We start from the raw sequence: 13929 nt of genomic DNA, 5'->3' as shown, positions 1-13929 counted from the left end.
TCTGTACTTCCTATATCTGTGTGTTGGCATCTTTCCCCAGATATAGATGTTTTCAGCCACTGTCTGCAAATATAATTTCTGGAAAATAAATTTTCCAGTTAGAGGAGAAAAGATAATTAAAAATAATAAAGAAAGACCACAAGAATTATGGGACACCATCAGGAGGTCTAACTCTTATCTGCTCCCTAGAGATGGCCATCAACAAAAGGAGTTTTGAAAAAAATAGTATGTACGTTTGCCCTGTGCTGGGGATTTTCATGTCAAAAGCTAGGATGTAGCAATCAGTGGCAATATCTTTCTTTTTCCTCACTGTGTCCCCAGTGTCTGCACATGGCCTCACACATGATGTGGGATAAATATTTGCTGATTGAATCAACTTGTTAAGTGCTGTGAGCAATACTGAAGTGAAAAAACATTTAACTTGGGAAACTCAGCACATATATCAAATACATTTTTTTTTACCTTTCATATGAATCTACCTATGTCATGACAAAAACTCTCCTTGGGAATTGTTGGTTTTCAGTATAGAGCTTAGTTATTTGGTACAGAAGACAATAATCTGCCTGATCTCTGATGTTCCACCTTCCATTTATTGCCTATGCAGTATCAAATGGCTTTCACTTCACACTCTGCTTTTTATTCCTTCCTAGCCTTTCTTCATACCATCACTTTTCAGTAATTTCTTCAGTTTCTTCTCTTTCTTCCCAACTGTTCTCCCCTTTCACCTCTCCCTCACCTCCACCTCACATACAGACACATACAGACACTCTGCCTGCCTTAACACACAGCTCTGGCTTCACTTCCTAAAAAGCTCCAGGCTGGATGTTCTCACTGCATAACACCATCATTACACTCACCACCTTGTATAACAATAATATTTTAAAGATTTTTTAATAGGCAAGTCACTTAATAAATATTTTCTGTTCATTAATGAAAGAACAGAAAATAAAAGATCACTTGCAAAAATAATAGCTTCCATTATCTCTTATTATCTTTTAAATATTTCAACACTATTGTCTGGTGTGACAAAGACCGGCTGTTCACCAAACCCATTTACCTCTCCTCCTCACAGCTAGGCTACATTTCTGACATCCCTTGAAGACAAATGTGGCCATATGACTGGGTTCTGAGCAATGTGAAGTGAGTAGAAGAAAAGTGTGTTACTTCTTTGCCTAGCTCATAAAAGCCTCGCTTCCCTGTTGCCATCTGAATGTTGATGGCCAAGATGACCTTGGAAGCTACACATTAAAGATTCCAGAACTTTGTTAGCCTGGTTTTCTGAAGAAATGTGGGGAACAGAGTCCTTACCGCCTCCCAATTCTACTTCTTATCACTACCAATTAAATTTATTATTAATAGAAATAAATTTCTGTTGGGTTATGCCATTGGGATTTGGTGGCTTATGTATTATGACACCTAGTATTACCTTAATACATACATACTATAAGAATATTGTTAAATTCCTTCCTTTCTAACCTTTGCTTAGAAGGGTTTGGTAGAAGTCTGAGAACCAAGTTACCTCCTCAAGGAAATGTCTGTATTAGGAAACACCTGGTCTGATCAAAATTCAAATCAAGGTCTGAGGAAGTTTAAGTATAAAATTAACTGTAGAAGACCCAAGTCTTAGTTCTTGATTCATTGAGCATGCCTTTGTAAGTGTTAGGCTTCACTGACCCTAGAAGTCAAAGAGAGTGATAAGTTACAAATATGGAAACTTTGAGGGGTCAAGTTTTCCTATATTAGCTACTCCAGCCATTTCATTCTATTGATTAATCAGGTCAGTTCATAAGAGGTTAATTTAATTTCCCATCATCTTGAGTTTCCCATTCACCACCTGAGAAGTCAGCCAACAAAACAGTGATGATCTGAGGAGGGCCAAGGCTTCAGCAACATGCAGCCGGATTGGTGAGTAAAGGATGAAGGATTCCCACAAAAGGCAGGATTGCATGGAAGGGTCTAAATTGAGTCCCCAGCAGAGTGTTGAGTGAATATCTGCTGAATAAATGAGTGAATGAGGGAGAGCCAAGACTGGGAAAGTTAAGAGAGGCGGTAAAGACCTTCCAGGATAGGAGGACCAGTGTGGGCACCCATTGGTGGGTGGAAATGAGGGAACACGGCCTTGCATGGGCCTCTGGCTGGGCCTTGAATGGTATATACTTGGTGATAAGCTGTATAGAGTCCACTGGAATTGAATAATGGAACGCCTTTGATAGCAGGGTAAGCCAGACTTTGTCTTTCAGGTAGTTGTGAAAGAAAGGTGTGCTTTCATTGGGATGTTCCCTTATCAGAACTGCAGAAGAAATGCAGGGCAGAAATATTTGTAAACTGGACCCCACTTGGAATGACAGCTAGGGTGGAGGCTCTAAGTCAATTGGACTTACTTCAGCTTTAGAGCTAAGTGGCTATCCTTCACCATCCTGCAATGGCTGCATTATTCTGATCTTGTTTATAACTGGCTGGCTCACTTGAGGAACACAGAGCTTTTATTAAGTTATTCTGATAAATCAGAGAAAACAATTCACTATTGGTTTAATATCTCTGAGAATAACTACCACCTTCTTGACCAATTATAATATGCCATGTGGGAACAATGTTTATCTCTAAGGTGCTCAAAAGCTTTTATGGACATGCTCTTATTTACTTACATGCTATTCCAAAGAAGTAGGTGGTGGATCACTGTAATGGAATTAGAATCATCTTCACGTAATAAGAGAGACACAAGGACATTAAGCAACTTGCCTAAGGTTATAAAGCGGGAAAAGACAGGACTAAGTTGATCCTCTCAAATCCACATACCAGGGTTAAAGCCCGAAAGAAACATGAAAGTTAGATCTTTAAGACATGACAAACTGGAACATAATTCAGAAATAGAGTAGCTATGGGACTTAGTCTTTTTCCTTCTCAGGTGAATACTAGTAGCTGCAAACACTGTGCAAAGCTTGACTTCCATGTGCATGTACCTGTGTCGAGCATGGGAAAGATCACTTGGGTAGTGTCTTACAGCACCCACCCTCATGGAGGTCATGGGCTAGCGGAGAGAAACCATGTGCAAAATAGAACAAAAATAGAAGCTTTTAAGACTAGAGAGCAAGAAGTCTAACCAAGTGCCATAGTAGTGGTGAAAAGGAGACAAGGAGTTTGATAATTTACTTCATATTTATACATCTGTTCATTCATTCATTCCAAAATTACATACTGAGCACCAACTCTGTGCCAGCTAGTATGCTAGGTTCAGGTGAAATGGTATGAGCAAGAGGAACAGAGGCCCTGCTCTCACAGTTTAGATCTATGCTGTTCAATACAATCGTTGCTAGCCATATGTCGTTAGTTATATTTAAATTTCAATAGTTAAAATTAAATTAAGTTTGGAGATTGAGATCTTCAATTGCACTAGCCACATTTCAAGTGCTCAATATTCTCATGTAGTTGGTGGCTACCTTACTGGACAGGACATTTATAGAGCATTTCCATCATCATAGGAAGTTCTATTGTTCAGAAGTTGGCAAATTATGGCCCACAGCCTAATTTTGTAATAAAGTTTTATTGAAACACAGCTATATCCATTTGTTCATGTATTGCCTATGGCTGCATTTCTGCTACAGTGGCAGAGTTGAGTAGTTGTAACAGAGACTGAATGGCTTACAGAGCTGAAAATATTTACTATCTATCAAAGGCTGCCAACCCTTGGTCTGGAAGGAAATACAGATGAACAATACTTAGAAAAAGGAAAATTATAAGTAATTAAGAGTGCTGTGGAGTGGTTATAGGATGGGATCTGACCTAGTTCAGAAAAAGAGAAGGTCCTCCCCAAAGAAAATGAAGTTTTAAATAAAATCTGAAGAATCAGTAGGAGTTTACCAGGAATAAAAAGTCTTCCAGGCAGAAGGAAGTGCTTGAGGAATGGTAAGGAGGGTGTGCGGTAGGGGTAGCTCATGGATAGTGAGGGGCAGGCATGGCTGAATGTCAGTTCCAGGAGGAGGACCTCCATCCACTTTGTCCATTGCTAGTAGTACCCCAGTTCCTAGAACAGTGTTTGACATGTAACAAGGGTCCAATAAATATTTAATGAATGAAGGAACAAATGTAAGAATGAATAGGCTGAGGAGGTGATGCAGGGCTGGTAAATTGTGTTAAGGATTGCAGCTTTGATCTTAACACAGGAAGCTACTGATGAGTTTAAACAAATGGTAGCCTGATCAGGCATGGTTCTTGAAAGGGCCATTGGAAGATGATGTGGTAAATAGATCACCAGGGAGCCCCCATATTCAGTGGTTCACAGTGATTTGTGGTTAGTCATTTTAAAATCTCTTTTATATTCATGGTGGAAGAAAATCTGATGAGTCCAGCTTACTTAGTTGGTTCTGGAATTTCGAGTCTCTGACCAAAATTCAAAAGGCTAGTCTCCTAAATTGCACAGGAATGAACCAACAACAGAGATGTGTTTTGACATCACAGTGTGGTGTGCCCTGTGGCATTTCTTCACAGTAGGGGCAGCCAGTGACTCATGGATGAGTTATTATGAGGGTGGGGCTCCTGGAGGCACATGCAATGTGGTTCTGACAGTCATTTGGCTGAGCTCAGTGGACTGAACTTGGATTACAAACCACAGTTTTTCTTTTTGAATCAAAATAAACCAATTTCTTCTTGCACCTCCTTGCTGAGCTACTATACCTAGGTCCTACCCAAAATTTCCTGTCCCCTGATGCTAGACCAAACAGGGACTGCTATTCAGCCACATGTAGAAGCAGAAAGCTCTCTGACCTAGAAAGAGAGAAACTTGCCAAGGATTCAGTGGCTGTTCCCTTCTCTGTGTGTTTATTAGGAATTGGTGTGTGGCTGCACATAGCCTATTACCCCATATAACCTGGTTCATCTTTTGGTTTCCTTTGAAGACAGAATGTATCCTTACAGATTACACTTAGTTGAAATATACAGATTCCCTGGCTGAAATCTTTTGTTTGCACTGAAAGCAGCACGTTATTTTACTTTTCATGAAAGCCTTTTGCTTCCATGAAAAATAAGTATATTGTGTCCAAACAAGAAATGCGCTAAGAAAATGACACCACAACAATTTATTAATTTGCTTCCAAAAAGTCTAATAATATCCATGATCATAATTATAATTATCTGATTGTTTTCATCAAGTGCTATATAATATAGGAAAAAATAACCTCTCCCAGAGCAAGGCTAGTCTTGACTACCAGTACTCCTGAATCAACCAGCTTTGTATAACCAGGCATGTTTTAGCCATCATAGCTCCTGAGCTGAAAGAAATGAATAGGTGAAAAGCATGAGTCATCTGACTGGAATATTAAGATTGACATTATACTTAACAAAAGCAAACTGATGTCTGTGACTTGTTTAATTCAACCATTGAATCATTTTCTCAGGTCACCATGTGGAGTACTTTTATTTCTGAGTACTATACTCAGTCTGTAGGGACGTGATTCAGTTGTCTTGCTAAGAATGAACCAATGGGAAAGGATGGATTCTTAAAGAAAAGGCTAGCGCCTCCTGTCATAAGCTAACAAACTAACCTGAGATGTACTTCAGTTGTGGGATATCTCCAGCTGCCCCACATCATTTGCATGGGTGGACAAATAGTGTTAATGTCAAGGGCTCCTACGGAGTTTGTTTCTGGTTTTGTGATGTGTAAGGGAGTACAGTGTTAGAGGCAAAGGGCACAGGCATGTCTTGCCCTGGATTGGCCGTATTGAGATCTTGGGCAAGTGACTATACCTGTTTGAGTCTCTGTTGCTTCCTATTTTAAAATAATAGCCAAATAGCTTCATCAGCAGTAAAGGATATGAGTGTCCCGAGGCTGTGTTCCGGGTCTGAATATAACACTCTTGTGAGAGAACAAAGCATAAATAATTCAGCTTTAAAGGAAGTGGAAGCTAGTTACTATTGTTGGCTTTGATCCTGGTTTTGACAAAATGCAAAACCAGTAGAGAAGAATAGTCCATTCTTATCTTGTATCTACTTGTTGGTTAGTCTAATAATTCCTAGATACTAGTCTATAACACTTTAAAGACATGTACTAAAATTTTCACTGATGCATGGTAAAATTTAAAAATGATATATATATGTGTAACATATAAGTATATTATGCTTACAAGTATATACGTATATGGACATCTTCCTAGGGACTGTCTCTTAATCAGACATCATGTCCATAATATCTTTTAGGGTGAATTTATGACAATAGTGATAGTAGATAAGGGATTATTAGATCTTTTGAATCATGGCAGAATAAAAACTTTGGTACAATGTAATTCACTTAAAAAAAACTTACAGGTCTACGAAATTCTGAAGTCTGATTCCACTGGACTGAATCACCAGACATCAGCCCCCTGAGCTTTCACACTTTGTGAACAGAAACTTCTGGTCCTGTTGAGAAATGTATTACTAAGATCTTAAAAAAAATCACATAACATGGTTCTCTGAGATCTGATATCCGTTCTGCCATTATTATTATAATATGTAAGAAGTTCTGGAGCCAAGTTTCCTTAGGACTAATTATCAGAGTAGGTGGTTGAAAAGCATGTCATGTTGCAAGAACCCAAGAGTTCCAACCATGTCATCAGTGCCTCTGCCTTGGGCAAACTCAACAAAGGAACCAAGGCATGAATTGACTCGTGTGCCCTTGCTGGGTCTAGAAGTTACCATTCATAATGTCACGTTTGTAAGAATAGAGCTGAGGCTGGTCAAAGACTCAAAAGAAGGTAATTCTAAGAAATATACATCATATAAAACATAAAGATGTGATGACAAAAGTAAATAATTGTTTAAGGGAGATTTGTAGAAAATTTTGCTATCTGATATGCCATGTAAAATCACTTTGCTGCCTAGCTATAAAAGTCTTAGGTAGAAATCAGTATTATTCTTTGAGGCTTTTAGAATTGCATGGATTTTTAAAATTTTAGTAAGACTGATTCCCAAAGCTGTTCCTATGAGCAGTCTAATAACTAAGTTGACACTTTTGAGTGTGTGTGTGTGTGCTGAAATAAATTACTGAAGAACAGAGGCTCTGATTTTTTTCCTTCCTTCCTGTTCTTATGAGGGGAAGTTGAAAGGAGGTGTATGCACTGAATAAGGGCTTGACAGGTGTCTGCTGCACCCAGCCCTGGAAGGCATTCCTGAATGTAGAGTCGGCATGTCTGGCATTATAATATTATCCAGCTCTGTCTCTATTATCCATGTGGTTTTGATCTCACTTTTCTGAGCCCCATGTTCTCATCCTAAAACAGGTCAGTAGCATTTGTTCTACCTACTTCACAGCATTGGATCACTTCCTGGATGACTGAGGGTACAATGAGATCCTAGATATGAAAGGGATGTACAGACGTAAGGATCATTGTAGTTGATGCTGAAGGTTAAAGGGGTAAAAATTGGCTGTGTTTTATAAAAATCACTGTCTTAATTTTGGGTTCTCCAGAAGCAAACCTCTATAAAAGATTCAAATACAACCTGTTTATTTGGAAGGTTATCCCAGGAAGCACTGTTAGAGGAGGAGAGATAAGCCAGAAAAGGGAAGGAAACCAATGAATGGTGTGCTCTTAAGGCAGTTACCAGTGTGGGCAGCTGGAGCTCACTTCCACTGGGGTCTGCAGGAGACAGTGTAGAACACACCTAAGAATTATCTTTCTTGAAGGGTGAGGCTGCTGGGGTATTTATCATCCAGCTCCAATCAGTCAAAGGTTGAGCACTGCTTTTAGGGGGTGTTGATTCTCCGGTGCTTTTGGCCTGGTGCCCACTAGGGAAGAACAGGCTCCAGTTCCTAGAACAGTGTCTGACATGTAACAGTTTTTCAGAAAGTTCTCAGAAAAAGGGCATGGGAATTGGCCGTTGGAGATGAGGCTGTGCACATGGAAATGGTAACCGCCAAGAGCGGAAGTGGACATGCTACCAGCAGGGTCTGCTATGGTCATCTGAGTTTCAACACTGCACTTTGTTCACACCTCACCTTAATTTCTTAATATTATTATACTCTACTATTCAGTTTGTTTTTATTTGAAGATGTATTGATGTTTTATTCAAGTATATTTCTGTCACTGTGTGTTAAAGGTTTCTGCAGGCCAAGGACATGAACAGACACTTCTCAAAAGAAGACATACATGTGGCCAAAAAGCATACGAAAAAACCTCAATATCACTGATTAGAGAAATGCAAATCAAAACCACAATGACATACCATCTCACACCAGTCAGAACGGCTATTACCAAAAAGTCGAGAAATAACAGATGCTGGCAAGGTTCCAAAAAACGGGAACACTTACACACTGTTGGTGGGAGTGTAAATTAGTTCAACCATTGTGGATGACAGTGCAGTGATTCCTCAAAGAGCTAAAAACAGAACTACCACTCAACCCAGCAATTCCATTACCAGGTACATGCCCAAAGGAATATAAATTGTTCTACCATAAAGAAACATGCACACATATGTTCATTTTAGCACTATTCACAACAGCAAAGACATGGAATCAACCTAAATCCTTATCAGTGACAAATTGGATAAAGAAAATGTGTTACATATACACCATGGAACACTATGAAGCCATAAAAAAGAACGAGAGTATGTCCTTTGCAGGAGCAGGGATGGAGGTGGAGGCCATCATCCTTAGCAAACTAATTCAGGAAGAGAAAACCAAATACCATATGTTCTCAGAAGTGGAAGCTAAATGCCTAGAACACACGGACAGGTAGAGAGGAACAACACACACTGGGACCTAATGGAGGGTGGAGGGTGGGAGGAGGGAGAAGATCTGGAAAAATAACTAATGGGTGCTGGACTTAGTACTTGGATGATGAAATAATAAGTACAACAAACTCCTGTGACACAAGTTTACCTATATAACAGGCCTGCGCATGTACCCCTGGACCTAAAATAAAAGTTTTAAAAACAGGTTTCTGCAGGCCAACCAATATGCAACCTCTTGTCATATTCTGGCACTGTTTCACCAAAGAAGGGGCAGAGAGGGACAAAAGGCAGATTCTTGCAAGGGTCAGTATTAGTAATAGTGCACATTTGTAGAGAATTTCCTCTGGTGCCTGCACTGTTCTAAGGCTTTGCATGCATTATCTTATTAATTTCTCACCACCATCCAATAGGGTATGCATTACTATTAACCTCATTTACCAGGTGAGGAAACTGAGGTGCAGAGAGATTAAACTGCTTATGCAAGGTCACACCACCATGAAGCTGGAATTCAAGCTCAGGAAGTGTGAAAATGAAGCCCTGCTTCCAAGTTTTACGTAATGATTCAGGTTACTAGGGTGATAAGGCTGCAGGGTGAGGTTACGTGATATTAGGAGTCAGAAGATCCTGCTTCCACTACCTGCCAGTTGTGTGGGTGATCATCTGATTTCTTCAAATATTGGTTCCTTATATGTGAAATTTGAAAGTCTATTGTAAGGATTGACAATATTTAAAAAAGGGTGAACGTATAGTAATGTCCTCATGTATGGTAGCAGTTATTACCTCTATAATTATTTTCTCTGACATGGTGATCTGTGACATGCAGAAAAGGAAGTTTTCTACATATGGCTCTTATTTTGGGCCATAGGAAAAGAGTGCCTTTGCTTGTGACATGAGACAAATAAAATTTCACAATATCAATTTTGAAATTGATACTAAAGAAATTTGCAATAGCAGACATTATTTTAAGGATCATCAAACTATTATAATTCCTGGTCTTTGCTTTCTTCATGTGTTCAAGAAGACAGGGGATGGAGTGGAATTGTAAAGATTACTGAACTAAGTTCCTTTCCTGCTAGAGAGATTATACTAAAGACAAAAAGGAAAATAGCTCCTGATCGCTGTGGAATTATGAGTGTGTAGCAGGGGAATTTCTCTAGAAGACAGCCTTCTGGTGAGCTCTTCCTTTACTTCATTAGATGATGATTTACACATTAGCCAGTTCTCTTCTCCAGAGATTAAACTCTTTAATTTTAAGTGAGCAGTTTTAGTTCATCTTTCCACAGTCAAAACTACATTAGGAAACTTTCTCCAAAAAAGTAATCAAAAGCCAATGCAGGTCAAAACTCATTGAATGATATACTTCAGATTTGTGCATTCCATTGTATGTAAATTTTACCTCAAAAGAAAAAAAACTATAGAAAAATATTGAAGTTAATGGTATGCATGCTGAAGGGTTTAGAAGTGAGGTGTATTTATTCTACAACTTTGTTTGAGATGCATAAAACATATGGATGGATAGATAGATAGGTAGATACATAGTAAACATATAGCAAAATGCTAACTGTAGAATCTAGGTAGTAGATATATGAATATTTATTTAGAATTATATAAGGTTTTCTATACAAATGTTTACAATAAAATGGTGGAGGAAAGGGTATTTCATCTAGTGATAAAAAGACAGGTCCTGTGACTAGATTGCACTGCTAACTATATGTTTTATCTCAGGCAAATTTAGTTAACTTTTGCATGACTCAGTTTAGTCATCTAAAAAATGACGATAGTAACAGTATCAAACTTACATGGTTGTTGTGAGGGTCAACTGAGTTAGTATTTGTAAAGTTCTTAGCATGTGATGCAATGTAAAAGTTTGTTAAATAAAAGTTTTAAAAGTCATCTCATATATGGGTCATTCATAGGAAAACAGATCGCATTTACTTTCTTGGACACTCAACTCTGAGAATGCAGAATTTTATTAGAAGCTGATGACAGCCCAACACACCTTGGGAGATTAGTCATTTTCCCTCTAATCCAGGCATATTTCATCTCCTGCTAAGATGCAGCAGGAAAGATCAAGATGAATTAATAATATTTCATTTCTATTTTCATTTTCTTCAAAAAGTTCCACTGCTTAAAGCATGCTCCCTACCTCCAAGCTTGGAGTATATCATATCTGGATAGCAATACAGAAGCATGTTGCTACCTGGTCACCAAAGTAATCTAGTGACTTTGTGATTTTTAAAAAGGTGGTGGTAAATAGTAGCCATGCTGTCCAACAAAGCTTAGGAAACCTGTGAATTAATTAATAAGAAGTTATATACTTTGAAGTTTACAAAGAAGTCTGTGGATCATATGAGCAGAGCTTTCTTAGTCTTTTAGAGATCTAGGCATGTTAAATGGGAGTTCTTGCAAAGAACAGACTTGTAAAAATGGATAGTCTTTATTCATTCCATAAATATTATTGAGCTCCTATTACATATAGGCTCTGGTCTAGGTATTAGAGATTTAGCAGTGAACAAGATAGGAATTCCTGCCCAGGTGGACCTCACAGTCTAAATGTGGAGGCAGGCAACAGATAGGAAATAAATTAATGTGTGCATGCATGTGTGTTTATGTGTTAAGTATATGTGTGACTCTGTGTGTGTGTGTGTGCACGCACGTGTGCAGATGTTTTTAAATGCTAAAGAGAACAACTAAGCAGGAAAGGGGCCAGGAAGTCGGGGGTGGGGGGTTGCAATTTTAGAAAGCATGTGAGCCTGAGTCCCACAGAGAAGGTGCTATGTGAGTGAAGACTTCAAGTGGGAGAAGGGTGAGCCCTGTGGATGTCTGGGGAAAGGGTGTTCCAGGACGGGGGATGAGGAGTGCAAATGCAAATGTTGCAGGTGGGAGGATGCCATGGATGGCTGGCTCCAGGAACAGTGAAGAGGCTGTGCAGCTGGGGACAGAGCGAGCTCAGGGAAAGTAGCAGGAGATGAGTCACAGATGATCTGGCCAGGCTGTGGGGCCTTATGGTCGTGGTAAGTATTTTGTTTTTTGCTGTGAGTGAAATGGGAGCCATGAGAAGGATTTGGGCAGAAGAATGACATCTCTGGATTTTATTTCAGCAGCACTGGCTGCCGTATAGAGAAAGTCTAGTGGATTGTGGCAGAGGGGAAGGGAGGGTGGAAACAGGACATGGTGGTTTTTAAAACAAGCTCATGAATTCTTTGCTACTCTTCCCATTAAGAGACAGGCTAGTCTCCTCCCCTTGAACCTGGTGGGCTTGTTTATGGCTGCATTGATCCAGTTCACAGTCCTGGCTTGTCTCACCCTTCAGTCTTCCCAGCCCAGGTGCCAGGTGTGACACCGAGGAGGCAGTCTGGAAAGTGGACCCTCCTGGCCCAGCTTCTCCAGCCCAGCCAGTTGAGTCATCCTAGCTGAGGCCCTAGACACCATGGAGCAGGGGAGAGCTGTCCTCACTGTGCCTTTTCTGAATTCCTGACCAGCAGAATCCACAAGCATAATAAAATCATTGTTTTATGCCACTGTATGTTAGGCTGCATTCTTATGCAGCAATAGACAGTGGAACACAGATAAAAGAGATGGAGCTCCTGCAATATTTTAGGTGAGAGTTAATGGGGGCTAAGACCAGGGAGTTGCTGAGGGAAAGGTGAGAAGTGGTCAGATTCTAGATGTGCTGTGAAGGTAGGCTCATGTTTTACTGAGAGATAGAATGCAGAATAGAATGAAGGAGAAAAGTCACGAATGGCACCAAGGTTTATGGCTTGAGCCACAAGAAAGAGTTGCCATTTATTGAGACGGGAAAGACTGTAAGGGAAATAGTTTTGGAGAGCGGGAGGAGGAAACATCAGGAGCGCAGTTTGGTATATATTAAGTTTGAGATGACTTTTGATTATCCAAGTGAAAAGATCAAGTAGGCAGTCAGAAATGCCTATTTATGCGTATACATTTACATATCTCTATATATCAAGTAGTCAGTTGGAAATGCCTATTTTATACATCTATCTACTTATCTATATCTATCTATCATCTATTTAATCTATCTATCATGATGTGTTAGAAATAAAGCTTGAAGTTGCAAAGGAAATGACACTCTGATAGTTGATTTCTCAGCAAGGCAAAGTTTACTTCTGCAGAAGGGTGCTGCTTGTTAGTTTGATCACCATGAGAGCACATCAAACCAAGGAAAGCAGCAGATTTATCCCTAACACACTGGGCTCCTACTGCTGTGTGCAGTCTCCATTGGCTAGAGTTGGACCACACAATCTACACTGAACCCAGTTGGCTAACTTGAGACGTGCAGGGATGCAGTTACACTGGCAAGAAAACAGTTTTGGTGGGGGTGGGGATGGTGGGAGGGGATTGGTGGGGGGGGGCTGTTGTGGTGGAGGGAGGTGATTTACAGAGTGAGTAGCACATGTGGAATGTAGGCTCTATAGATAAGACTGAGAGGAAGGTTGTTTCCCAGGGCAAGGGAGCACAGAGAGTAAGGGAGTCTGGCCTTGAAAGCAGGGAAAAAAGGACAAGCAAACTTAAACAAGTTAACCCTTTGAAGAAGAATGTCTTACTGTATTTAACATGATGAAACAAGATTGATCTTCATGAGAGATATGCAGTTAGAAAAGAATAGAGGGGCATAGACTAAGCCTTGGGTCATTCCATTGTTTAAAGGTCAAAGAGAGGAGGAGGAACCAAAAATAGAAAATGCATAGGAAAAGCTAGTGATAAAGAGGAAAATCAAGAGTGTAATACCCTGGAAGTCAAGAGAAGAATGTGCTTTAAGAAAGAGAGAGTGATTATTTTTCACTAATGCTGCAGACAGGTCAAGTAAAATGAAGATTGAGAAGTCATCATGGGATGAAGGATTTCAAGGGTTTATGGCTGTCATTTATTGAACATCTACTATATGCTGGACATCGTACTGATTAGTCTTATAATAGCAGTAGAGAAGAAAGAGGTGACTGCAGGCTAATGTTAATAGATAATAATCATTTATTGAGTATCTACTCTATGCCTGATAGTTACTGGGAGTCTTACATATGCTATCTCATTTATTCTTTACCATAGCCTCATAAAGAATGGATCAGAGACATAAAGTTACCTTCCTAATATGGCCCAATTAGTAAGTGGCAGAACCAAGATTCAAACCCAGTTATATCTGATATCAAAGCTAGTGGTCTTTCTACTATCATTCCTTCTTAAGGAGTTCACATTTTCCTGGGACATCCTAAG

The 13929-nt window shown here is 39.6% G+C and overlaps 1 protein-coding gene across 9 annotated transcripts in view; it reads right to left on the bottom strand.

The window, feature by feature from the left end:
• The window catches only part of SPTLC3 (serine palmitoyltransferase long chain base subunit 3), a 247582-nt gene that overhangs the window by 149134 nt on the left and 84519 nt on the right, over positions 1-13929 (bottom strand). The window contains exon 1 of one of the 9 annotated variants that reach the window (XM_054542019.2): positions 6296-6615. The exons of the other annotated variants lie outside the window; for them this stretch is intronic. Within the exon in view, the coding sequence (XP_054397994.1) occupies positions 6296-6346 (51 nt within the window). The 5' untranslated portion in view covers positions 6347-6615. Of the gene's footprint in view, positions 1-6295; positions 6616-13929 lie in introns of those variants that run through there. 9 annotated transcript variants of the gene reach the window in all.

Source organism: Pongo abelii, chromosome 21 (genome assembly GCF_028885655.2).
Source record: "Pongo abelii isolate AG06213 chromosome 21, NHGRI_mPonAbe1-v2.0_pri, whole genome shotgun sequence".
NCBI classification, from domain to species: Eukaryota; Metazoa; Chordata; class Mammalia; order Primates; family Hominidae; genus Pongo; species Pongo abelii.
This window is presented reverse-complemented; position numbering and strand designations above follow the sequence as displayed.